This window comes from Trachypithecus francoisi, unplaced genomic scaffold, assembly GCF_009764315.1.
Source record: "Trachypithecus francoisi isolate TF-2019V2 unplaced genomic scaffold, Tfra_2.0 Lachesis_group17, whole genome shotgun sequence".
Taxonomy (NCBI): Eukaryota; Metazoa; Chordata; class Mammalia; order Primates; family Cercopithecidae; genus Trachypithecus; species Trachypithecus francoisi.
This window is the reverse complement of record NW_022681462.1, coordinates 11,895,013-11,921,851: the sequence shown is the minus strand read 5'-3', so window position 1 is coordinate 11,921,851 and position 26,839 is coordinate 11,895,013. Positions and strand designations below refer to the sequence as shown.

General features: G+C 42.8%; 1 protein-coding gene across 1 annotated transcript; it reads left to right on the top strand.

The window, feature by feature from the left end:
• The first annotated feature begins 1,643 nt into the window (after positions 1-1,643).
• Positions 1,644-22,324, top strand: CCT4 (chaperonin containing TCP1 subunit 4). Its single transcript, XM_033239165.1, has 14 exons — positions 1,644-2,150; positions 5,432-5,484; positions 7,236-7,325; positions 10,539-10,647; positions 12,509-12,651; positions 13,988-14,109; positions 14,452-14,584; positions 15,263-15,402; positions 17,713-17,809; positions 17,897-18,007; positions 18,103-18,233; positions 18,370-18,604; positions 21,240-21,353; positions 22,061-22,324. The coding sequence occupies exons 1-14, from the start codon at positions 1,766-1,768 to the stop codon at positions 22,073-22,075; spliced, it is 1,878 nt and encodes a 625-aa protein (XP_033095056.1). The 5' UTR covers positions 1,644-1,765; the 3' UTR covers positions 22,076-22,324.
• The last annotated feature ends 4,515 nt before the right edge of the window (positions 22,325-26,839 follow it).

The window sequence follows — 26,839 nt, the reverse complement described above, 5'->3', positions numbered from 1 at the left end:
CAACACGGAGAGGCAAGGTGGCTCACGCCTGCAATCCCAGCACCTTGGGAGGCCGAGGTGGGCCTATCACCTGAGTTCAGGAGTTCGAGACTAGCCTGACCAACATGGAGAAACCCCATTCCCTACTAAAAAATACAAAATTAGCCGGGCGTGGTGTCGCATGCCCGTAATCCCAGCTACTCGGGAGGCTGAGGCAGGAGAATCGCTTAAACCCGGGAGGCGGAGGTTGCGGTGAGCCGAGATGGCACCACTGCACTCCAGCCTGGGCAATAAGGGCTAAAACTCCGTCTCAAAAAACAAACAAAACAACAACACCTCATGATTACAAGATTAAGTGCCTTTGAACATTTGTTTCTGAACCTACCACACGCATCTGTCACTTTGCAGGCGCTTAATAATTGTGAGCGAACATTCAACGAACCTCATCTCATAACTTCCTTACTGAAATATAGTGGTCATAGGAGACCAGCAGTTTAGCTCATGGCTTCTGGTCCTTGCTTTCTATTGGAATACTGCTTCTATCTACTGACTGGTTTACCTTGGGCTTCAGTTCCTTCTTTGGGCTCCAGTTCCCTAACCTTTTAAGCAAAGGATTATCGTGAGGACTAAACGAGATAAAACGTGTAAAGGTTCAGCACTGTGCTTAGCAGATAACGGAATTAAATGATCTTTATTATAATGTTTACACCCCCTAAGAGTCAGTGGCTATATTATGCAGGAGACACTAGTGTAGAACAAGCGGGTGGTGGTAACTAGACAGACCTGATTTGGCAGTCTGTCAAACCTCTACCACCCAGTATCAACCAATACGAGATAACCAACCTCGACACTTAAAGCAAAGAAAAACCTTCATTCATTCCAAATCTCCCTTTTCTGACTCCCTTTCAAAATAACCAAAACTGCATAAAAAGAAGGTCTATGTGGCCGGGCAAAAACAGACTCAGCCACATCCCTTAGGGAGTTATTCCGGTGCCCACCCCACTGCGCAGATAGGTCCAGCCGGAGTTAAAGGAGGAGACCTCCCGCTGGGCACGGTGGCTCACACCTGTAATCCCAGTACTTTGGAAGGCTGACAAGGGTGGACCGCTTTGAGTCCAGGAGGTCGAGACCAGCCTGGGCAACATAGCAAAACCCAGTCTCTACAACAAATATAAAAATTCGCTGGGCGTGGTGGCGGGCACCTGTCGTCCCGGCAACTTAGGAGGCTGTGGCGGGAGGGTCGCTTGAGCCCCGGAGCTCGAAGTTGCAGTGAGCCCAGATCGCCCCACTGCACTCCAGCCTGCGCGACAGAGCGAGACTCTGTACAAAAAAAAAAGGGCCGGGCTTCGCGGCTCACGCCTGTAATCCCAGCACTTTGGGAGGCCGAGGCGGGCGGATCACCTGAGGTCAGTAGTTGGAGACCGGCCTGGCCAACATGGTGAAACCCCGTCTCCAAAAAATTTTTGTAGTTTGTAAAAACACAAAAATTAGCTGGGCGTGGTGGCGGGCGCCCATAATCCCAGCTACTCGGGAGGCTGAGGGAGGAGAATCGCTTGAACCTGGGAGGCGGAGGCTGCAGTGAGCTGAGATTTTGCGCCACTGCCCTCCATCCAGCTTGGGTAACAAAGTGACACCCTTTATCAAAAAAAAAAAAAGTAAGGAACCTCACAGTCGCGCGAGGTGGAGTGAGGAAATGCGGATGGCCTCAGCACTCGCCTTTTAAATCGCGCGTCGTCACTGCTGCCTCGCGTAAAGGCCCCACGGCGCTCTTCACCTACACCGCCCCATGCGTACAACCTTGCTGGTCCGTAGCTCTCCCGCACACATCCATCTCACCCGGCGCGCAGCGGACAGCCTTCTACGTCACGTCAGCGCCGCGCCGCAAGGAAGGCCCCCTTCTCTGCCTCCGCCTCCTCCCGACGCAGGCGCCGCTTTCTGGAAGGTTCGTGAAGGCAGAGAGGGCTTATCGTTATTACCCTGCGGCAGGCCAGAATCCGGGTCCATCCGTTCTTTCCCAGCCCACCCAGACCCAGCCGACTTTGCCATGCCCGAGAATGTGGCACCCCGGAGCGGGGCGCCTGCCGGGGCTGCCGGCGGCCGCGGGAAAGGCGCTTATCAGGACCGCGACAAGCCAGCCCAGATCCGCTTCAGCAACATTTCCGCCGCCAAAGGTATCACTCTCAGGGCCTGACCCGCGGCGCCGCGGGGTTGAAGTCTGCGCTCTCACCGTGGACTTGAGTTGGTTTGGCCCTTTTCACGTTCTTTCGGGTGTTCCCCTCTTGTCCTCCCTGTGGAAGCAGCCCAGTGAAGGGATCCTTATTCCTGTTTTTCTGCCGGTGATTGCCAGCCCGGAGTATGGAGGCCTTTGAACTTGCCCCATTTTGCATCTTAGTCTCCCATAGTTTTTCCTCCTGCATCGTGCATCATTCGTATCGGAGTCGAAAGCAGTTCAAAATGCCGAGGATTGCGTGCAGTCTTCCCTAGGGGTCTGACGCTTAAGGGCTGTCGCTTATCTGCTTATTGGAACTGGTAGAATGCACAGTATGTTTTAGCTTTCTTATTCTTATTTAAAGAGGTATTAAATAAGCTTCACTTGGCACAGCTGTTGAGACGAATTGGGTGAACTCCGCGTCTAAATTGGGGCGAGGCTCATTGTACTGGGATGGATGTAGGAACCGACTTACGTGTCTTGTTTGAAATAGTTGCGGAAAGTTACGTTGATGTCGTGTCTGCATGTGCAGTGAAATACAGGCAAATCAAGAAACAATTATTTGGCTTTTTGTAGAAAAGTGTGGCACGCATTGGAAATCAGACCAGAGTTTCATTCTCTGCTTCCGTTACTTCATGTCTCAGTGACCTGTAACCTCTGTGCCAAAGATTTCTTACCTATAAAATTGAGGAGGAAATGTTTGCTTTTTAGTGTTAAGATTAAGAGAAATCGAGTTGAGATAGAAAACTCGAAGGAAAAGTCAGGACAGAGGTTTAGAGATCTTGCCCGAGTGTATGTTGAGTATAGTATTTCTTTTGGGTTGAAGAATAGTATGTTTGCGGAAGAGGTGAGATTAGAAAGCTAGGTTGGGGCCAGATGTTAAAGGCCTGGTGTCCTGGAAAGTATTTGACTTAATCTCCCCCAGCTATCGGATCATTTCTTTTTAACCAAGTGTAGGCTGCTGTGAGGATTCAGTGAGAAAGCATGTAAAGACCCATGTACACCTTGAAAGTATTTGCAGTCATCAGCCCAAGTAACTGGGAATGTGATGGTGCTTAGATAGGTAACGCTGAATGTAAGAAAAAGCAATCATTTCTAACTTGGGCTAATGAGTTGGAAAGGTCAGAAAGGCCAGATTTAGGATTCATTTGGAAGTTCAGGAGATAATGTACCTGGAAACGAAGATTTGTAGGTTAATTGAGGACCATAGTTGAAGCTTACATTTATTAGATTAGGAACAGAATGTTGAAAGATAAATTTTGGTCCAGGCGGGGTGGCTCACATCTGTAATCCCAGCACTTTGGGAGGCTGAGGCGGGCGGATCACATGAGGTCAGGAGTTCAAGACCAACCTCACCAACATGGAGAAACCCTGTCTCTACTAAAAATACAAAATTAGTCGAGTGTGGTGGCATACGCCTGTAGTCTCAGCAACTGGGGAGGCTGAGGCAGGGGAATCGCTTGAACCTGGAAGGCGGAGGTTGCCGTGAACCGACATCGCGCTGTTGCACTCCAGCCAGGGCGACGAGCGAGACTCTGTCTCAAAAAAGAAAAAGAAATTTGGGGGCCAAGAGAGTTTATAATATGGTTGATATTCAACAAACAAGATAAGTGGGAAATTTAGTAACCTTTGAAACAAAAGTGAAGAGAGAACTGAAACAGAGGAGGTGTGCATGTGGGAAGGAAAGGCCGCCTAAATTATCTGCGAAGATGACCCGTTATATCTTGAACTCCTGGCCTCAAGTGATGGCCCACCTCGGCCTCACAAAGTGCTGGGATTACAGGTGTGAGCCACTGTGCCCGGCCCCAGGGATGTTTTATAACATACTCATGATGACCAAAAGCCACCGTGCCCGGCCCCAGGGATGTTTTTTAACATACTGATGATGACCAAAAGCTACGATTTGAGAGTTTTGGTTTTTGTTTGGTTTGTTGGACTGGTTTGTTTGTTGAGATGGAGTCCTGTTCTGTCCCCCAGGCTGGAGTGCAGTGGCGTGATCTCCGCTCACTGCAACCTCCGCCTCCTGGGTTCAAGTCATGCTCCTGCCTCAGCCTCCTGAGTAGCTGGGACTACAGATGTGCACTGCCACACCCAGCTCATTTTTGTATTGTTTGTAGAGGCGGGGTTTCACCATGTTGTCCAGGCTGGTCTTGAGCTCCTGACCACCTCAGCCTCCCAAAGTGCTGGGATTACAGGTGTGAGCCATCGCGCCCGGCCTTGGTGGATTTTTTTAAAAGAGTATCTTGCTCTATAGCATTTCCATTGTGGTTTGCCCTTTTGGTGGTGTCAGTGTTAATTTTTGCTGTAGGCCACCTGTATACCATGTTCACATTAGTGAACAAATGTCTTTACTCTCAGATTACACACTAAACAGAGTAAACAAATAAGTGAATTATATATAAATTGAGCATTCCTAATTTCAAATACTCTAAAATTCAAAACGCTTCTGGTCCTAATCATTTTGGAAAAAGGATACTCACCCATCAGTATGTTAGATCTAGACAGTTCTGTTGCTGCTTGCCCTGTTTTAAGGAATGGAGGAAATAGCAATTCTCAGAGCTCCTAACTAGATTGTACCATTTTGACATCTGAAGGAAGATGAGATGAATCCTCAAAATGTATTCTGCCATAAGCTGATGACAAATATTAGGCCAGGCGCAGTAGCTCACACTTTTAATCCCAGCATTTTGGGAGGCCGAGGCAGGCAGATGGAGGTCAAAAGATCGAGACCATCCTGGCCAACATGGTGAAACCCCGTCTCTACTAAAAATACAAAAAAATAGCTGGGCGTGGTGGCAGCTACTCAAGAGGCCGAGGCAGGAGAATCACTTGAACTCAGGAGGTGGAGGTTACAGTGAGCTGAGATCGCACCACTGCACTCTAGCCTTGTGACAGAGTGAGACCCTGTCTCAAAATAATAATAATAATACTGTGTACGTTGACTAACAAAAAAGTGAAGCATCTTACATTTAAAAGAATTATTTTAATTACTGTTTCCAATAGGTTATTTTTAGACAATGAATTTTCTTCTGTGGACACCGTGATTTGTTACGCACCATATCCTAATAAGAACACAATGATCATTTGCGAGGGTCTTGATTTCCCATACTCCCAGCTATTCTGGGAGGCTGAGGTGGGAGGGTTGCTTGAGCCAAGGAGTTTGAGGCCACTCTGGGCAATATAGTAAGACCCTGTCTCTTAAAAAAAAGTTCTGATTTATTTTCTTTTTTTTTCCATCTGCAGCGGTTGCTGATGCTATTAGAACAAGCCTTGGACCAAAAGGAATGGATAAAATGGTAAAGAGTTGAGTCATTGAATACTAATTGAACACTGCTGTTCACACTACAAGACCTTGATGGAGGGTTAGATGTGCTGTTTAAAAAGTAAAAGATGGGCCTGGGTGTGGTGGCTCACACCTGTAATCCCAGTACTTAGGGAGGCTGAGGGGCGAATCACCTGAGGTCAGGAGTTCAAGACCGTCCTGACCAACATGGAGAAACCCTGTCTCTACTAAAAATGCAAAATTAGCCAGGCATGGTGGCTCATGCCCGTAATCCCAGCTCCTCAGAAGGCTAAGGCAGAATTGCTCGAACCTGGGAGGCAGAGGTTGTGGTGAGCCGAGATTGCGCCATTGCACTCTAGCCTGCGCAATAAGAGCAAAACTCCGTCTCAAAAAAATAAATAAATAAAAATAGTAGAAAGTGAGTGAGGCACAGTGTATCATACCTGTAATCCTAGCACTTTGGGAGGCCGAGGTGGGTGGATCACAAGGTCAAGAGTTCGAGATCAGCCTAGTCAATATGGTGAAACCCCGTCTCTACTAAAAATACAAAAATTAGCCAGGCATGGTGGCGAGCACCTGTAGTCCCAGTTACTCCGGGAGTGGGAGGCTGAGGCAGGAGAATCACTTGAACCCAGGAGGCAGAGGTTGCAGTGAGCCGAGATTGCACAGCTACACTCCAGCCTGGGTGACTGAGCAAGACTCCATCTCAAACCAAAACCAAAAAAAAGTAAAAAGTGTTGGGTACCTGGAGTTTAGAGGAAGGAGAGATTACTTTGGAGTCAACAGGACTAAACTATAATTCATACTTTGTTTAATACTTTTTAAACGATGAGAGTGCACACCCAAACATAGGTATCTATTATGTAGTTAAGAGGAAAATATTATAAATCTAAGTGTTTGGACTTCAGTTTAGTATTCCTTATGGATGTAACTTTGTATTCTAATGTGGGTCTCTGGGAGATAAAACATTATGGAGGATCATCTGGATGATACTGCAGATTATTCACCTCTCTGGATATTTGAAAATCTATCCTTCCCAAAAATGCTGTTTTCCTTTTTGTAGGACAAAAAAGGAAAAAAGTTACTGTGTTGACTGTAAGAATTGTGCTCACCGCATTGCATGGTACTCCTTTAGGGCATCTATGGTGGAAATCATGTTTCTGATTAATAAGAAATTATTGAAGGTAGCAAGTGCTTATTTATAATATTTTTCCTTTTTTTCTTTTTTGTGTGTCTACATTTCTTCACTTTTAGATTACTCTGCAACAAAGGCACTTTTTTCTTTTGTAAAGTTGGACTGTTATTGCATATTCTTTTTTTTTTTTTTTTTTGAGATGAAGTATTGCCCTTGTTGCCCAGGCAATGGCATGATCTCGGCTAACCGCAACCTCCGCCTCCCAGGTTCAAGCGATTCTCCTGCCTCAGCCTCCCTAGTAGCTGGGATTATAGGCATGTGCCACCTCGCCTGGCTAATTCTGTATTTTTAGTAGAGATGGGGTTTCTCCATGGGTCAGACTGGTCTCGAACTCGCCACTTCAGGTGATCCGCTTGCCTCGGCCTCCCAAAGTGCTGGGATTACAGGCATGAGTCACCGTGCCCAGCCTGTTATTGCATATTCTTAAATTACTATGCTAATGTAAGGGAAGATAATTTAAAATTCAGTACTTTGCAAACAGAAATTAACTTCTCTATTTTGAAATATAAAAGTTTAATAAAACTGTTAAGGTGTCACACTGAAATATAACTTTGAAATTTTTTTTCTAGATTCAAGATGGAAAAGGTGATGTAACCATTACAAATGATGGTGCTACCATTCTGAAACAAATGCAAGTGTTACATCCAGCAGCCAGAATGGTAAGTATAATTTTAGGTGAGTCTTTTTTTTTTTTTTTTTTTTTTTTTTTTTGAGACAGAGTCTTGCTCTGTCACCCAGGCTGGAATGCCGTGGTGCAGTCTCAGCCCACTGCAGCCTCCACCTCATGGATTCAAGCAGTTCTGCCTCAGCCTGCTGAGTGGCTGGGATTACAGGTGTGCACCACCACGCCTGGCTAATTTTTATATTTTTAGTAGAAATGGGTTTCACCATGTTGGTCAGGCTGGTCTCAAACTCCTGACCTTATGATCCACCTGCCTCGGCCTCCCAAAGTGCTGGGATTATAGGCATGAGCCACCGTGCCTGGCTAGGTGACTCTTCTTTTTTAAGTGTATTTGATATTTGGCAAACAGTTAAATTTATTTATTTGATCACATATTTAAGCACAGTGAACACTTTTTGTGGTAAACAGGCATATTTTTAGGATACATTTTGTGCCTAACATTGTGCTTTTTGATGTGAGGTTATAATAAAACACAAATCAAGCCAGGCATGGTGGTGCATACCTTTAATCCCAGCCACTCCTTAGGCTGATGTGGGAGGATTGTTTGAGCTCAAGAGTTTGTGGCTGCAGTGAGCTATAATCACACCACTACACTCCATTCTGGGTGACAGAGTGAAACCCCAGGAAAAAAAAAAAGAACAGCTGGGCACAGTGGCTCACACCTGTAATCCCGGCACTTTGGGAAGCCAAGGTGGGAGGATTGCTTGAGCTCAGGAGTTTGAGACCAGCTTGGCCAACATGGCGAGACCTTGTCTCTACTGAAAACACAAAAAATAATAGCTGGGTGTGGTGGTGCGCACCTGTGGTCTCAGCTACTCAGGAGGCTGAGGTGGGAGAATCACTTGAGTCCAGGGGCAGAGGTTGTAGTGAGCTGTGATTGGGCTACTGCACTCCAGCCTGGGTGACAAAGTGAGACCCTGTCTCAAAAAAAAAACAAAAAACCAAAACACAAGTCACCTTATACTTCTCCATGAAAATGAGTATTTTTCTTCTCAAATGATTATTGTGTTCTTATTAGAATATGGTGCATAACAGTTCACGTGTCCACAGAAGAAAATTCATTGTCTAAAAATAATCTGCTGGAAACAGTAATTATTTTACTTCTTTTATCTTATACTTGTACATGGAAACTTGGCATACACTTGAGGAATGAGGAAAGTAAAAACATAAACCTGTTGTCAAGTCATATGAGCAAAAACAGATGCATTAGAAATAAATTTCTATCAGGCCGGGCGCAGTGGCTCATGCCTGTGATCCCAGCACTTTGGGAGACTGAGGCAGGTGGATTACCTGAGGTCAGGAGTTTGACACCAGCCTGGCCAACATCGTGAAACCCCATCTCTACTAAAAATACAAAAATTAGCTGGGCATGCTGGCGCATGCCTTTAATATCAGCTACTCGGGAGGCAGAGACAGGAGAATTGCTTGAACTTGGGAGGTAGAGGTTGCAGTGAGCCGAGATCGCGCCACTTGACTCCAGCTTGGGTGACAGTAAAATTCCATCTCAAAAAAAAAAAAAAAGAAACTTCTACCAAAAAAGTCCCTTTGAGTTATGTAAAGATGGCTTTTAAAAAACTTTTTTTTTTTTTTTTTTTTTTTTTTTAGACGGAGTCTCGCTCTGTCGTCCAGGCTGGAGTGCAGTGGCCGGATCTCAGCTCACTACAAACTCCGCCTCCCGGGTTCACGCCATTCTCCTGCCTCAGCCTCCCAAGTAGCTGGGACTACAGGTGCCCGCCACCTCGCCTGGCTAGTTTTTTGTATTTTTTTAGTAGAGACGGGGTTTCACCATGTTAGCCAGGATGGTCTCGATCTCCTGACCTTGTGATCTGCCCGCCTCGGCCTCCCAAAGTGCTGGGATTACAGGCTTGAGCCACTGCGCCCGGCCAAAACATTTTTTTTTAACAAAGATACTGATCAAATTTATGTATAATAGAAACAACCTGGAATAGGCAAAATATCCAATGATAGGAAAATGTTTAAACAAATAGTATACCACAGCATGTTAATCGTACAGCCATTAAAAATTGTTCATGAAGATTTTTATAATGAGGAAAAACACTAATGAAACATCACATGAAAAACAAAAGACAAAATTGTATACTGTGAGCTTACTTAAAAAATAGAAAATGATTGGAAATAAACCAACATACTACATACAAATACTAATGGTCTTTGCTTCAAAAATATTCAGTTGACACATTTTAATTTCTTCTTTCTGTATTTTCCAAATTTTGTATAATTACCACATACTATTTTACAACAAAAAAATTTTGTTACCCAGAAGTGACAAGTTTGTATGTAATATTGCTATTAAAATGTTGAAAAAAAATGATAATTTATTATAGGAAAATAAGCATCTTATTTGGAACATAAAATAAGACAGCATTGTTAAATAAAACAAAACTTCACTGCTACATGAAGTTTTGCTGTTTTCTTGGATGGTCCTGAGGCTTCATACGTTGTGCCATCCACCAATTACGAAAAGATGACTTTTTAATGAATCAGATTATACTTACAAGGGGTCTATTCAAATAAACTTGGCAAAGACTCTTAATACTCTGAGGCTGGGAATGGTGGTTCATGCCTGTAATCTCAGCACTTTGGGAGACTGAAGCAGGAGGATTGTTTGAGCCCAGGAGTTCGAGAGCATTCTAGGCAACATAGTGGGACCCCGCCTCTGTAAAAAACAAAACAAAAAAAACTTTTTAAAAAAAGTAGCCAGATGTGTTAGCATGCACCTATAGCACCAGCTACTTGGGAGACTGAAACAGGAGGATCTCTTGAGCCCAGGAGGTGGAGGCTGTAGTGGGCCATGATCACACTGCTGTACTCCAGCCTGGGTGACAGAAAGCCTGTCTCAAAAAAAAAAAAAAAAAAGATACTCTAGTCTCATCTGGAATGCCCCATTTCTTAGCTTTCAAATCTATAGAGTACCTATGATACATTTTTGCTTTCTGATTAGAACCTTTGAGTAGCAGGGCAGGGGGAGATGACAACCCACCATCTGAACTGGAGATCATCTATTAGTCTTTTAATTTTAAATGAAACCCAAGGTAGACAACAACTCAGAAATCAGGAATCATGTTGAATCCTCAAATTCTGTTTGTGACACTGGTGTGATTACTTGAATTAAGTGTTACTGGGTTCTCTCATTTCTCATTGAGCAACTTGGCATTTTCTGTTCACTTAGCTGGTGGAGCTGTCTAAGGCTCAAGATATAGAAGCAGGGGATGGCACCACATCAGTAGTCATCATTGCTGGCTCCCTCTTAGATTCGTGTACCAAGCTTCTTCAGAAAGGTGGGTAGGATGTACTTTATTACTGAATAAAGGAAAGTTTGAAAGAACAAACTTTAGGAAAAGCCAAGTTATTCATAAGTAATATGAGATTTAAGATTTAGGCTGGGTGCAGTGGCTCAAGCTTGTAATCCCAGCACTTTGGGAGGCCGAGACGGGCGGATCACGAGGTCAGGAGATCGAGACCATCCTGGCTAACATGGTGAAACCGCGTCTCTACTGAAAAAAAAAAAAAAATACAAAAAATTTGCCGGGCGAGGAGGCGGGCGCCTGTAATCCCAGCTACTCGGGAGGCTGAGGCAGGAGAATGGCGTAAACCCAGGAGGCGGAGCTTGCAGTGAGCTGAGATCCGGCCACTGCACTCCAGCCTGGGCGACAGAGCGAGACTCCGTCTCAAAAAAAAAAAAAAAAGATTTAATTTGGGATAACTAATCTGTTTACCAAGAATTTTTTAAAGTTTTAGATTTTGCTGTATTTATGATAGAAATTAGAAAAATTTTCCTTTGGCTGCTGATACTTACTGGGCTCCTTTTTGAATGGAACTCAGTTGTTCAAAAATGAGTGGTAGAGGCCGGACATGGTGGCTCACGCCTGTAATCCCAGCACTTTGGGAGACCGAGGTGGGTGGATCCCCTGAGGTCAGGAGTTCAAGACCAGCCTGACCAACATAGTGAAACGCTGTCTCTACTAAATAAAAAAAATTAGCCGGGCATGGTGGCACATGCCTGTAATCCCAAGTAAGGCAAGAGAATCGCTTGAACCCAGGAGGTGGAGGTTGCAGTGAGCCAGGATCATGCCATCGCATTCCAGCCTGGGAAACAAGAGTGAACTCCGTCTCAAAAAAAAAAAAAAAATGAATGGTAGAAATATTACTAATCTTAGACTCTTATACAAGGAAGAAGATTTGGGAGAGAAAGTCAGGATTATCCTTGCTTTAGTAAATGGTATTTAATTATAGTAGTGACTCTCCAATCACTTACTCTACTTACTATGTAGATTTGTGATATTTTTAAAAAGTATCGGCCGGGTGTGGTGACCTTGTAATCCCGGCGCTTTGGGAGGCTGAGGCTGGCAGATCAGTTGAGCCCAAAGAGTTGAGACCAGACTGGGCAACATGGCAAAACCCTGTCTCCACTGAAAAAAAAAAAAAAAACTAGCCAGGTGTGGTGGCATGTGTCAGTAGTCCCAGCTACTCAGGAGGCTAAGGTGGGAGGATCACTTGAGCCTAGGAGGTTGAGGCTATGGTGAGCTGAGATCAGGCCACTGCAGTCCAGCCTGGGTGACCGAGTGAAGACCCTGTCTCACAAAAAAAAAAAGGTATAAAATTTGGCTTTAGTCTTAAGTATTAATAAGTATATAATCTATTTTAAATTGGATGGAAGTAAATTATTAGTCATTGTTAGCAGGTTACTGAAGCCACTATGTTTTTTTTTTTTTTTTTTTTTTTTTTTTTTTTTTGAGACGGAGTCTGGCTCTGTCACCCAGGCTGGAGTACAGTGGCGCCATCTCTGCTCACTGCAAGCTCCGCCTCCCGGGTTCACGCCATTCTCCTGCCTCAGCCTCCCAAGTAGCTGGGACTACAGGTGCCCGCCACCATGCCCGGCTAATTTTTCTATTTTTAGTAGAGACGGAGTTTCACCGTGTTAGCCAGGATGATCTCGATCTCCTGACCTTGTGATCCGCCCGCCTCGGCCTCCCAAAGTGCTGGGATTACAGGCGTGAGCCACTGCGCCCGGCTGAAGCCACTATTAAGAATAGTTAAATTTGTGCTTGCTTTGACATTAATGAATAGAAAATTTTTAAGTCATGTCAAATGTGTCGTTTACCTGTTATAGTTAAATAACTAGACTTTCACAAATGACAGGGATTCATCCAACCATCATTTCTGAGTCATTCCAGAAGGCCCTGGAAAAGGGCATTGAAATCTTGACTGACATGTCTCGACCTGTGGAACTGAGTGACAGAGAAACTTTGTTAAATAGTGCAACCACTTCACTGAACTCAAAGGTGAGGCAAGCACTAACAGATAGTTGTCAAATTAATGTGTGTTACTCTGTGATTCTTGATGCTATGCAGTACATAAATAGTCTCAAGAGTGACTAGGTAACTGTTATAATCTGTGTAATTGAATTGATTTAAGATTAAGAGAGGAAGTGAGCCATAAGGCTAACAAAGGAGTTGGAATATTTAATATATATTATATCCATTTCCACTTTTCTATTTAATGCATTGTAACAGTGTTTTGGTAAAGCTAGATATTTTAATTTGCCTATAAGAAACCTTTTCCTCTGCCAAATCAGAAAGACTGCCATAGGTCTCTGGCAGTATAGCTAATTTTTATTGAATACTTAATATGGTGGGCATTGTGATAAGTTTTTTACATTTATTGTCCTCTTCAAGGTCGTCAGTCATATCCCCATTTTATAGATGAAGAGAGTAGATCTAGAGAAGTAACTTATCCAAGGACCGCTAACAGAAAGAGCTGAGATTGGAACCCAGGACAGGCTGCTTATCATGGTCCATCCCTTAACTAATACATATGCTGCTTTTCTTATTTACCAAACTTAAAGCAGTGTTGTACTTTTAAATTTCTGTGGAATTCATGTCACTTGTTTTCTGTAATGTCTTGTGTTTATTCCGTCCTTCCCCTAATCCTTTTTCCTTTTAAAAATCAGTATTAAGTCCATACATTGATTTTGTTTGAATGTTAGATGGTGTTAGGGACACTAAGTGATACTGTTGGATGTCCCCAGAACTGATATAGATAGTATAACGTAATGGTTACAAGCACTAGTCATTGAGTCTAGACTGCTTGTTTTTGTTCAGTGCTGACTTCACCACTTAACTATGCTGTTTGGCCAAATGACTTAACCTCTTGGCTTCAGTTTCTCCATCTGAAGATTGAATGAGTTAATATGTAAAGTTCTGAGACCACTGCCTGGCATATGTTAAGTGATTGATAAATGTTAGCAATTTTTATGAACCCCTCATCAGGAATGTACATACATAACATTGATGCCTCATCACACATTGATTTTAGATAAGAAATATTCACGTAAAATTGAATTTATGCTTTTTGGATTTCCTGTAAAACTTTGATATTCTACAGTCCTGGCTATTATATTAATAAAAGAAAAAAGCAAGCATACATGTTTTTATTTTGTGCCCTTGGTGACAACCTGAATGGAAAAGACAGTTTATGGACTGTCTTCTTATGAGTGGTTCCCTCTTCGCACGCACACCCTACCGCAAAAATTATTAGAGCCCTTAAGTATATTTGTCATTGAAAAATTAGGACTTTTTCTACTGTGAAGGTAACTTTTTTTTTTTTAAATAATTCTAGGTTGTTTCTCAGTATTCAAGTCTGCTTTCTCCAATGAGTGTAAATGCAGTGATGAAAGTGATTGACCCAGCCACAGCCACCAGTGTAGATCTTAGAGATATTAAAATAGTTAAGAAACTTGGGTAAGCATCTCTAATTGCAACTTGAAAAAAAATTTTGAAAATGAGCATAAGATTGCCAAAAATAAATAAGTTACGAACACCTAGATGAAGGTCACAAAGCTCTCTTTTCTCTTTGGTTTTGTTTTCATGAGAACTTGTATTAGTAAGGGGATCTCAAGATTTTGTTTATATTACTTTATGATAATAAGACAGCAGTGGATCAAAGAGATCCAGTAATGGGGCAATAGTAAATGTGAGGCTGAATCACATTTTATTGGACTGATGACTTTTAATCTGTTAACAGTCTATTAAATGTACAGATGTCCACTCCCTCTTAACTACCCCTTTTTGTTTTTTTCTTAGTGGGACAATTGATGACTGTGAGTTGGTGGAAGGACTGGTTCTCACCCAAAAAGTATCAAATTCTGGCATAACCAGAGTTGAAAAGGCCAAGATTGGGCTTATTCAGTTTTGCTTATCTGCTCCTAAAACAGATGTAAGTAGAATCCAAATGAAATTGGTTCTGTGTTTAACTTTTTAATAACTCAGGCATTTCTTTATTACAAATAGGAAATACTTCTAGGGATTTAAAGCATAGATCTCAAAAGAATTACTAGAATTGAGACAAAAATAGAGATTGTTGGTGCTACAAGTGACAAGTCTATATCCTCAATTTGGATATTGAAATTGAGAAATAGCCAATAGCAGCGATGCCTATAGTCCCAGCTCCTTGGGAAATTTAAGCAGAAAAATTGCTTGAACCTAGGAGTTTGAGGCTGCAGTGTGCTATTCCATCACCTGTGAATAGTCCCTGCACTCCACTCCAGCCTGGGCAACATAGTGGGACCCCGTCTTTTCATCGTTGTTAATTTGCAAATGCACACAGATTAGAGAGGGACTCCATCTTTTAGAAACAACTAGGGTACCCATTTTATATTTTTTGGTTATAAAAAATGTACTTGCAAAAAAGTAAGATGCCAGTGTATTTAGTTGAAAGTAAGACTGAAGTTTGGGGTATGTATCTTATCCAGACTCTTTTCTATGCATGTCTGTATAATTTATTGCTTGGTATAGTTTTGTTTGAATTTATACAGTACATAGTATTTTCACTTAAAATTCTACTTTTAAACTTAAAATATCTTACAATGCAAATTATGATGTTTTTTCTAAACAGATGGATAATCAAATAGTGGTTTCTGACTATGCCCAGATGGACCGAGTGCTGCGAGAAGAGAGAGCCTATATTTTAAATTTAGTGAAGCAAATTAAAAAAACAGGATGTAATGTCCTTCTCATACAGAAGTCTATTCTAAGGTGTGGGACAATTTATTTTGTTCATCCCTTAATGATAATTTTGAATCTCCACTAGCAGTTTATTTTTTCTGATAAAATATTTGATTTAATCACTTACTCTAAGTTCGTATTTTTTAAGGGACAACTCTTAGGTGAAACGAAATAGAGAATTTTTATTTTAAAAGCACAGAGATAAAATGTTAGGCCTCAATATTGTACCATCATTTGCTCAGACCAAGGGAAAAAAATGGTGTAAGTTCAGCTAAGATGTCTAGGAAAAGCACTTTAAAGAAATATATGACTTGTAAATTTAAAACAATAAAGGTGTAATTTTGTTTTTTTGTTTTTTGTTTGTTTGTTTGAGACGGAGTCTCGCCTGTGGCCCAGGCTGGAGTGCAGTGGCATGGTGTTGGCTCACTGCAAGCTCCGCCTCCCGAGTTCACGCCATTCTCCTCCCTCAGCCTCCGGAGTAGCTGGGACTACAGGTGCCTGCCACCATGCCCGGCTAGTTTTTTTGTATTTTTTTAGTAGAGACAGGGTTTCACTGTGTTAGCCAGGGTGATGTCGATCTCCTGACCTTGTGATCTGCCCGCCTTGGCCTCCCAAAGTGCTGGGATTACAGGCGTGAGCCACCGCGCCCAGCCTCTAATAGCAATTTTTATCAAAACATTTGAGTTGGGTAAACCACCAGAAATCTGCATTTTAACTGGAGTTTTGCTCTTGTTGCCCAGGCTGGAATGCAATGGTGTGGTCTTGGCTCACTGCAACCTCCGCCTCCTGGGTTCAAGCGAGTCTCCTGCCTCAGCCTCCCGAGTAGTTGGGATTACAGGCATGCACCACCACACCCGACTAATTTTGTATTTTTAGTGGAGACAGGGTTTCTCTGTTAGTCAGGCTGGTCTCCAACTCCCAACCTCAGGTGATCCACCAGCCTTGGCCTCCCAAAGTGCTGGGATTACAGGCATGAGCCACCACGCCCGGCTCTATCCTCCCTTTTAAATGTGGGATATATAATCTTTCCTAGACCAAGGTCCTAAACATCAAGCCTTGTTCTTTTAAAAACCAAGTTTATTGCAGAATTAATTACCTAGTTAAAAGTGGAATTTATTTAAAGGTCTGTGCAATTGCTTGCCTTGTCACGGGCATGTGTCACCATGCCTGGCTAATTTTTGTCTTTTTAGTGGAGATGAGGTTTTACCATGTTGGTCAGGCTGGTCTTGAACTCCTGACCTTGTGATCCACCCGTGTTGGCCTCCCAAAGTGCTGGCATTACAGACATGAGCCACTGTGCCTGGCCAGTATTTTTTTCTAATAGACACATTCCTATTTATTAATATGCCAGAATGTACTATGGGTGTTCATTTTATATAGTGTTTGATTAAAGACTCAGAAGACTTGGTTCTAATCCCAATCATATAATAGCTACTGACCTTGAGTAAATTGCCCCCCAAACTCAGTTTGCTCATCTGTATAATAGGAATAGTAGTAATATCTACCTTTCTAGTATCACAGAGTTGTTAGATTATTCACAGTTCATGGGGAAGTGTAAATTTGTGGAGTCTGAATTAATACTTCTAAATTCATGAAGTATTAATAAGCTTTAATTTACCAAGATGTGCTCATTTTTTAAGAAAAATGAGATCAGGCACAGTGGCTCACACCTGTAATCCCAGCACTTTGTGGGGCTGAGGTGGGAGGACCACTTGAGACCTGAGTTCAAGACTGGCCTGGGCAACGTAGGGAGACCCTGTCTCTATTAAATAAATGGGCCAGGTGCGGTGGCTTATGCCTGTAATCCCAGCACTTTAGGAGGCCAAGGCATGTGGATCATCTGAAGTCAGGAGTTCGAGACCAGCCTGGCCAACATGGTAAAACCCCGTCTCTACTAAAAATACAAAAATTAGCCAGGTGTGGTGGTGGGAGCCTGTACACTTGGGAGACTGAGGCAGGAGAATTGCTTGAACCCAGGAGGTAGGGGTTGCAGTGAGCTGAGATCATGCCATTGCACGCCAGCCTGGGCAACAAGAGTGAAATTCCATCTCAAAAAAATATATATAAAAATAAATGAGGAAAAAATAATGACCTAGTTATTTTGTGTGTGTTATTAGTGTCATTGGGGACAGAGTACATTTTAATACTGGAATTGTACTAAAATGTCCTTAGAACTGGAAATCTTAATTTTGACCTTATGAACTTAGTAAACTAAAGCATTTTTCTTCAGAAATAATGATTGGTCATTTAAGAAACAGTAATTAAAACCTTAAAGGCATTTGAAGAGCAAAATTTTTCTTTTAACCTAGCATTGATATAATCACTGATTTTGTATTTTAGAGATGCTCTTAGTGATCTTGCATTACACTTTTTGAACAAAATGAAGATTATGGTGATTAAGGATATTGAAAGAGAAGACATTGAATTTATTTGTAAGGTAAAACATTAACATCTATATTTGTGGAAAATGTCTAATAATCAGATAAATGTTTCCTTAATTTGTGGATTTGACTTTTTTTTCCAGACAATTGGAACCAAGCCAGTTGCTCATATTGACCAATTTACTGCTGACATGCTGGGTTCTGCTGAGTTAGCTGAGGAGGTCAATTTAAATGGTTCTGGCAAACTGCTCAAGGTAACAATATTACACTTAAATTTTTATTTGCTTAGTTTTGGGTGTGAGTTTTTTTTAACCCTTCAGATACTTAATTTGGAATCTGTTTACTGAAGATTACAGGTTGTGCTAGCCCTGGAAAAACAGTTACAATTGTTGTTCGTGGTTCTAACAAACTGGTGATTGAAGAAGCAGAGCGCTCCATTCATGATGCCTTATGTGTTATTCGTTGTTTAGTGAAGAAGAGGTAATGTCAGTGTTACATTATTAAGTAACATTTTGAACATTAAAACTACTGTATTCTATTTTTCAAGATATAAATAGTAAATTATTAAAAATTTCTGTTGGATAAAATAAGCCGAAAATATATTTGTGAATTTCAGGGCTCTTATTGCAGGAGGTGGTGCTCCAGAAATAGAGTTGGCCCTACGATTAACTGAATATTCACGAACACTGAGTGGTATGGAATCCTACTGCGTTCGTGCTTTTGCAGATGCTATGGAGGTCATTCCATCTACACTAGCTGAAAATGCCGGCCTGAATCCCATTTCTACAGTAACAGAACTAAGAAACCGGCATGCCCAGGGAGAAAAAACTTCAGGCATTAATGTCCGAAAGGTAATCATTTAATCTCAAAAAATATATATAAAAATAAATGTGGAAAAAATAGTGACCTAGTTATTTTGTGTGTGTTATTAGTGTCATTGGGAAATGACACTAATAATAGAAAATGTTGATTAATATAAAATATTGAAAGCTTTGTAGTCATCTGTTGAATGGAAAGAGCTTTATAATGAAAAGCATAATCTTGGATTTAAATATGAGGCCTGCTGCAGGTTGATTAATCTATGCCATTGAGTGAGAAGGAAGGTGGTAACATCTTAGGGGGTAGTATTATTTGTTCACTAAATCTGCCACTTACTAGCTTTTAGCAAGTTACTTAGTCCTCGGTTTCCTCAGGTGTAAAAACAGAGATGATTAATAGTTCCCTCATAGGCCTATTGTGAGAATTAAATGCATTTCTAGTTAACAAGCTCTTAGATAAATTCTTGGCATATGCTAAAGACTATAAAAAATCATTGCCCTAGTTAGCATGAGCTAGTGTAGTTGTGTAAGGTAATCACACAGTAATAATATCGCTTTTGTTATTGATGTTTTGTTGAGGAGACAAATAATAAACACATGACGGGAAAGAACTGATAATCCGACATTATATTTTCTGTATGGTACAGAACTCCAAAGGATGGAACTGTCTGTTTAGGGAAGGTTTTATGAAGATTCATTTTTGGTTGGTAGGGGATGAGGAAATTCCAGATGGGTAAGCAGTGGTTTTACAGGTGAGAAGGACCAAGTAGTTCTTCGTGTGTGTAGAGCTGGGATTATATATTAAAGATAATAGTGGGCTTTAAGGTTGGAAAGATCAGATAAAAGCTATTAATAGACTGGATGTGGTGGCTCACGCCTGTAATCCCAGCTGTTTGGGAGGCCGAGGTGGGCAGATCACCTGAGGGCAGGAGTTTGAGACCAGCCTGGCCAACATGGCGAAACCCTGTCTCTACTAAAAATACAAAAAAAAAATTAGCCAGACGAAGTAGCAGGCGCCTTTAATCCCAGCTACACGGGAGGCTGAGTCAGGAGAATTGCTTGAACCAGGGAGGTGGAGGTTGCAGTGAGCCAACATCACACCATTGCACTCCAGCCTACACGGTAGGACGAGACTCCGTCTCAAAAATAAAAAATAAAAAAGCTCTTAATAGAATGAGGAGGCCCTTGATTTTTGAGCCAGCCATTTTTTTCCCCCTTCCCGTAGTTGGGATCCACTAAAGTGTTTTTTGTTTGTTTTTTCTTTGGGGACAGAATCTCGGTCTGTCGCCCAGGCTGGAGTGCAGTAGCACTGTCTCAGCTCACTGCAACCTTCTCCTCCCAGGTTCAAGCAATGCTCCTGCCTCAGCCTCCCGCGTAGCTGGGACTACAGGCGTCCGCCACCACGCCGGGCTAATTTTTTTGTATTTTTTAGTAGAGACGGGGTTTCACTGTGTTGCCCAGGCTGGTTTTGAACTCCTGAGCCCAGGCAATTCGCCTGCCTTGGCCTTCCAAAGTGCTAGGATTATAGGCGTGAGCCACCGTGCACGGCCTAAAGATATTTTTAAGCACGAGGCTAAGGACATGAATATTTTAAGAAGGGAAGACTGGAAGCAGGGATGCCTGTTAGAGGCCATCAAGAGTAATCCTAGGATAAAGGGAAGTAGGATGGTTCAATGAAGAATTTAAGATGGGAAATATGAGACTCTAGACCGGTGTTGGTCTAATTAAGTATTAAAATTCAGAGATGATTTAAACATTAAACAGATAATGTTTTGTTTGTTTTGTTTTTTTGAGACAGTCTCACTGTCACCCAGGCTGGAGTGCAGTGGCGTGATATTGGCTCACTGCACTCTGCCTCCTGTTTGAGCCATTTTCTTGCCTCAGCCTCCCGAGTAGCTGGGACTGCAGGCGCTTGCCCCCACACCTGGCTAATTTTTTGTATTTTTAGTAGAGACAGTGTTTCATTATGTTGGCCAGGATGGTCTCAATCTCCTGACCTCGTGATCTGCCCACCTTGGCTTCCCAAAGTGCTGGAATTATAGGCGTGAGCCACCGCGCCTAACCAAGATACCGTAATTTTTAACTATGATCATAATTTTTAACTGTGATCATTTTGCTAATTTTACCAACATTTAAAAATAAGTGGCAGGGTGCAGCGGCTCACACCTGTAATCCCAGCACTTTGGGAGGCCAAGGCAGGCCGATCATGAGATCAGGATATCGAGAACATCCTGGCTAACATGGTGAAATGCTATCTCTACTAAAAATACAAAAAATTAGCCGGGCGTGGTGGCAGGCGCCTGTAGTCCCAGCTAGGCCGAGACAGAATGACGTGAACCCAGGAGGTGGAGCTTCCAGTGAGCTGAGATTGCGCTACTGCATTCCAGCCTGGGCAACAGAGCGAGACTCCGACAAAAAAAAGTGATACTTAGAAAAGAAGTTGTTTGTGAGTTAGGATTGGGTGACTATAGCATTAATTCAGTTTTTCCAAATTTTAGTTGAAATAACATCCCGCAGTGTAGAGAAGGGCTTAGTAGAGTATCATATTCAAATCTGCCTAGACAAAGGGAAAACTAGATTTAAGTCTTGAGGTACACTGGTAACCACATAGCTGCTGATGTATATTATTAAAGACACTAAAAGCAACTTGTGCTGATTTGATTTGCAGGGTGGTATTTCCAACATTCTGGAGGAACTGGTTGTCCAGCCTCTGTTGGTGTCAGTCAGTGCCCTGACTCTTGCAACTGAAACTGTTCGGAGCATTCTGAAAATTGATGATGTGGTAAGTGTTTCCAGGTTGCAGATTTTCTTAGGAGGTCAAAAAGGCATATATTTTTTAAAAGTTTTTTGTTGTTGTTTGGTTGGTTGGTTGGTTTTTTTTGAGACAGTTTTGTTCTGTTGCCCAGGCTGGAGCACAGTGCCACGATCTCGGCTCACTACAACCTCCGCCTCCGGGATTCAAGTGATTCTCCTGTCTCAGCCTCCCGAGTAGCTGGGAGTACAGGTGTGAGCCACCACACCTGGCCATTGTTTTTTAAAGGTTTTGCTTTTTTTTTTTTGAGATGAAGTCTTGCTCTGTCGCCCAAGCTGGAGTGCAGTGGCACAATCTCGGCTCACTGCAACCTCCGCCTCCTGGGTTCAAGCAGTTCTCCTGCCTCAGCCTCCCACCTCCCAAGTAGCTGGGATTATAGGCATGTGCCACCACACCTGGCTAATTTTTGTATTTTTAGTAGAGACGGGGTTTCACCATGTTGGTCAGGCTGGTCTTGAACTTCTGACCTTGTGATCCGCCTGCCTCGGCCTCCCAAAGTGCTGGGATTACAGGCATGAGCCACCGTGCCCGGCCAGGTTTTTACTTTGGATAAATGTTTGCTAGTCATCAAGGTGACAGCAGTTCTTAATACAGTTTTTCCTTTTATTAATTGCCTTAAACATTTTCCAGCCTTAAAATTCTGTCTGGTTTTGAAATCTAAGTTTTTCTCTTATCAGGTAAACACTCGATAATCTGGATAACTGACTAGCACCATTATGGTCACCAGTATTGCAGCTGGCGTGGAAGAAGATCACCTTGGTGTTCCTTGTTTGGAAGATTATTTCCTCTGAATTGTTGGGCTTGGTCTTCCAGTTGGCATTTGCCTGAAGTTGTATTGAAACAAGTTAATGAAAATATTAAATATTTGGTTTCAAAAGGCAGATTGATTTATCTTCTCCCAACATTCTGTTATTTCTGATACTTTTGAAAAACTAATAAAAGAAGCGTAAAAAGTGAGTTTACATGTTGAGGAAAAAGATGGCCCAGTATGCTCAACACTGATAAATGCTCATTGGCATTAAAAACTACCAACATGTAAATATATATATATGCTGTCTTAAAAGTGAATGATACGGCCGGGCGCGGTGGCTCAAGCCTGTAATCCCAGTACTTTGGGAGGCTGAGACGGGCGGATCACGAGGTCAGGAGATCGAGACCATCCTGGCTAACACGGTGAAACACCGTCTCTACTAAAAAATACAAAAAAACTAGCCGGGCGAGGTGGCGGGCACCTGTAGTCCCAGCTACTGGGGAGGCTGAGGCAGGAGAATGGCTTTAACCCGGGAGGCGGAGCTTCCAGTGAGCCAAGATCTGGCCACTGCACTCCAGCCTGGGCGACAGAGCGAGACTCCGTCTCAAAAAAAAAAAAAAAAGTGAATGATACTAGTGGCAACTCTCTGAACCTACCCTGGCTTGGGAGGCTGCCAAATTTAAAAAGAAATAATGTTGCAGAAAGAAAATTGAAAAATGAAAGCCTCCTTTTATCCTATCCTAATCCCTTTTCCCAGTAATAATGACTGCTGTGTTGGATTCCTTCTGCAAATACAAGTGTATACATATATGTAGCAAATCTTATACAAAAGGGATTCTTAACTAATGTCTTGTTTCATTGGTTTTAAACATCTTGATTGCCACTGTCCTGATCTAAGCAACAGTGTCATCTCACCATGAAGAGTGTCAAATCTGTAACTAGTCTCTTCCCTTTAGCCATTTTCCCGTCTGTTTTGCACACATTGAAGTCTGGTGATTATTTTTTTAGAGAAAAGTTTGTCACCCAGGCTGGAGTGCAGTGGCGTGATCATAGGTTACTGCAGCCTTGAACTCCTGGACTTGAGCTAAGAATAAAGAATCCTGCTTTATTCTTTTGAATAGCTACAGCTACAGGTTTGTGCCACCATCCCCCTGTTTTGTTTTGTTTTGTTTTGTTTTGTTTTGTTTTGTTTCCAGAAGCAGGATCTCACTACGTTGTCCAGGCTGGTTTTGAACTCCTGGCCTCAAACAGTCCTGCCTTGGTCTTCTAAAGCCCTGGGATTAAAGGCACTTAGTCAAGCACTCCTTTTTGTAAAAGCTTTCATGCCTTTGAGTAAAGGCTAGACCTTTTAAGGTGGATCACAAGTTTGGCCTACACAATCTGGTATTTCAGCTACCATCTCCTTGGGTATTTCACAAGGAGTGTCATGAAAGCAACTGGGCACCTTTCTAGCATTGTGGAGAAAGGATTTCGGCCAAACAGTCTGAAGCTCCTTTTGTGTTCATCACAGAACTGAAATAGTTAACTAACTTGGTAAGTGTCTAATATTTTTAGGTAGAGATCTCTGTATTGTCTGGAATTCAGTATTTCAATTTATTCTTCCTTTTGATAATTAAGAACGTGAAATATGTTAATTCTAGCTGCCATAAGACAGTTGAATCAGGTATCTCTTAAAATCATAAGTCAAAATATTTACCTAATTCATATTTAAACATTTGTCACTCACTCAGCATAAGATGTTTTTCAGTGGCAGTGCCTTGCCATGTTGCCTTGGCAGGAGTGTGGTGGCTATTCATGGGCAAAGATCATAGCTCACTATAACCTCAAACTCCTGGGCTCAAGTTATCCTGCCACAGCCTCCCAAGTAACTAGCAGTACAGGCCTGTGCCACTGTATCCAGATAGCAGAAAAGATTTTTTTGTTGTTGTTGTGTTGTTGAGACGGAGTCTCTCTCTGTCACCCAGGCTGGAGTGCAGTGGTGCCATCTTGGCTTACCACAACCTCCGCCTCCCAGGTTTAAAGGAATTCTCCTGCCCCAGTCTCCTGAGTAGCTGGGATTATAGGTGCACGCCACCACACCTGGCTAGTTTTTGTATTTCTAGTAGAGATGGGGTTTTACCATGTTGGCTAGGCTGGTCTTGAACTCCTGACCTCGTGATCCGCGCATCTTGGCTTCCCAAAGTGTTGGGATTACAGGCATGAGCCACCATGCCCAGCCAAGTGCTTTTACGTGTTTTGACAGGGTCTTGCTCTTTTGTCCAGGCGGGAGCGCAGTGGCACAACTACAGCTCACTATGGCCTCAACTTTCCAAGGCTCAAGCAATCCTTCCACCTCAGCCTCCCTAGTGGCTGGGACTACAGGCACACACTACCATGCTTGGCTAGTTTTTGCATTTTTTTTGTAGAGACGAGGTCTCGCTGTGTTACCCAGGCTGGTGTTGAATTTCTAGGTTCAAGCTATGTTTACCTTGGCTTCCCCAAGTGCTAGGATTACAGGTGTGAGCCACAATGCCCAGCCTAACAGCACAAAGCTTTTTGTTATTAGGTTATGCCTAAGTAGTACAAATAGTTTATATAGCAGCATTCCTAAAAGAGGATTCTTCCAGCGGGTGCGGTCACTCACGCCTGTAATCCCAGCACTTTGGGAGGCCGAGGTGGGTGGATCACGAGGTCAGGAGTTTGAGACCAGAGTGGCCAACATGGTGAAACCCCGTCTCTACTAAAGGTACAAAAAAAAAAAAAATAGCTGGGCGTGGTGGCAGGCACCTGTAATCCCAGCCACTCGGGGGGTTTGAAGAGTAGAATGAACATTGTATTACCCTCCACTTAGATTTAGTTATTAATTGACTTGTTATATAGTTATGTAACAGAAGTCATTGCAGTATGCAAAATTGAGGCAACACGCAAAAACTAGCACAAAGGGAGCCTAATAAAAGTGTTACCCATGTTAAATGGTTATGAAGTACTGTATTAATACATCCATCTCAAGGGGGAAAAAAAAGGGAAACAATTTTAAGAAAACAGTTGTGTGTTGTCCAACACCCAATCCGTGTTCAGATTTTTCTGACAGTCTCCAGAGCAAGGGTATCCAATCTTTTGGCTTCCCTGGGCCGCGTTGGAAGATGAAGAATTCTCTTGGGCCAAACTATAAAATACACTTAACACTAAGAATAGCTGATGAGCTAAAATAAATAAATGCATATATATAATGTTTTAAGAAAATTTATGAATTTGTGTTGGGTCGCATTCAAAGCCGTCCTGGGCTGCATGCGGCTTGTGGGCCGCGGGTTGGACAAGCTTGCTCTAGAGTCTTTTTTTTCCTTTTTTTTTTTTTTTTGAGACGGAGTTTAGCTCTTGTTGCCCAGGCTGGAGTGCAATGGCGTGATCTCGGCTCACTGCAACCTCTGCCTCCTGGGTTTAAGTGATTCTCCTGCCTCAGCCTGCTGAGTAGCTGAGATTATAGGTGCCTGCCACCACACCTGGTTACTTTTTGTATTTTTTGGTAGAGACGGGGTATCACCATGTTGGCCAGGCCGGTCTCGGACTCCTGAAGCGGGTCTCAGATCCACCTGCTTCAGCCTCCCAAAGTGCTGTGATTACAGGCATGAGCCACCGCGCCTACCTTAGAGTGTCTTTTCTACCTTGGGGTTTTTTTTGTTTTTGTTTTGTTTTGTTTTTGAGACTTCTCGCTCTGTCACCCAGGCTGCAGTGGCACAATCTCGGCTCATTGCAACCTTCACCACCCGGGTTCAAGTGATTCTCCAGCCTCAGGCTCCTGAGTAGCTGGGATTACAGGCGCGTGCCACCATGCCTGGCTAATTTTTGTATTTTTAGTAGAAACGGGGTTTCACCATGTTGGTCAGGCTGGTCTCGAACTCCTGACCTCGTGATCCGCCTGCCTCAGCCTTCCAAAGTGCTGGGATTATAGGCGTGAGCCACTGCGCCCAGCCCACCTTGTGTTTTAAACCAAGATTCATTTGGGGTTTACACATAGTATTTAGTTATGTCTTACGAGTTTCAAATCTACATTCACCCACTTTTTTGTCTAATGTCATTAGTTTTTTGATGAGTCCTAACTAGCTATTGTGTGTCTGTCATCTGGAGTCCCTCTTTCTTGTTTCTCTGTTTCCTGTAAAATAAAAAATTAGCTCTAAAGAGGCTTAGAGCCGGGCGCGGTGGCTCAAGCCTGTAATCCCAGCACTTTGGGAGGCCGAGACGGGCGGATCACGAGGTCAGGAGATCGAGACCATCCTGGCTAACACGGTGAAACCCCGTCTCTACTAAAAATACAAAAAAACTAGCCGGGCGAGGTGGCGGGCGCCTGTAGTCCCAGCTACTCGGGAGGCTGAGGCAGGAGAATGGCGTGAACCCGGGAGGCGGAGCTTGCAGTGAGCTGAGATCCGGCCACTGCACTCCAGCCTGGGCGACAGAGCAAGACTCCGTCTCAAAAAAAAAAAAAAAAAAAAAAAAGAGGCTTAGATTCAGATTAAACTTTTAGCAAGAATATTTCATAGGGGATACAGTGTATGTTGCAGCACATCTGCCTTAGGGTTCTCCAGAGAAACAACCAATAGGATAAAGAAAAATACGTCTCTAGAAAGATTTATTATGCAGTATTAGATCACATAATTATGGAGGCCAAGAAATCTCACAATCTGCCATCTGCCAACTGGAGACCTAGGAAAGTTGGTGGTGTAGTTCAAAG

Bases quoted from the DNA above. Each gene is read 5' to 3' on its own strand.
- CCT4 (XM_033239165.1), top strand. From the start codon at position 1,766: ATGCGTACAACCTTGCTGGTCCGTAGCTCTCCCGCACACATCCATCTC. The intron at 5,485-7,235 runs GTAAAGAGTTGA...TTTTTTTTCTAG, and splicing joins CAAAAGGAATGGATAAAATG to ATTCAAGATGGAAAAGGTGA. The intron at 18,234-18,369 runs GTAATGTCAGTG...TGTGAATTTCAG, and splicing joins CGTTGTTTAGTGAAGAAGAG to GGCTCTTATTGCAGGAGGTG.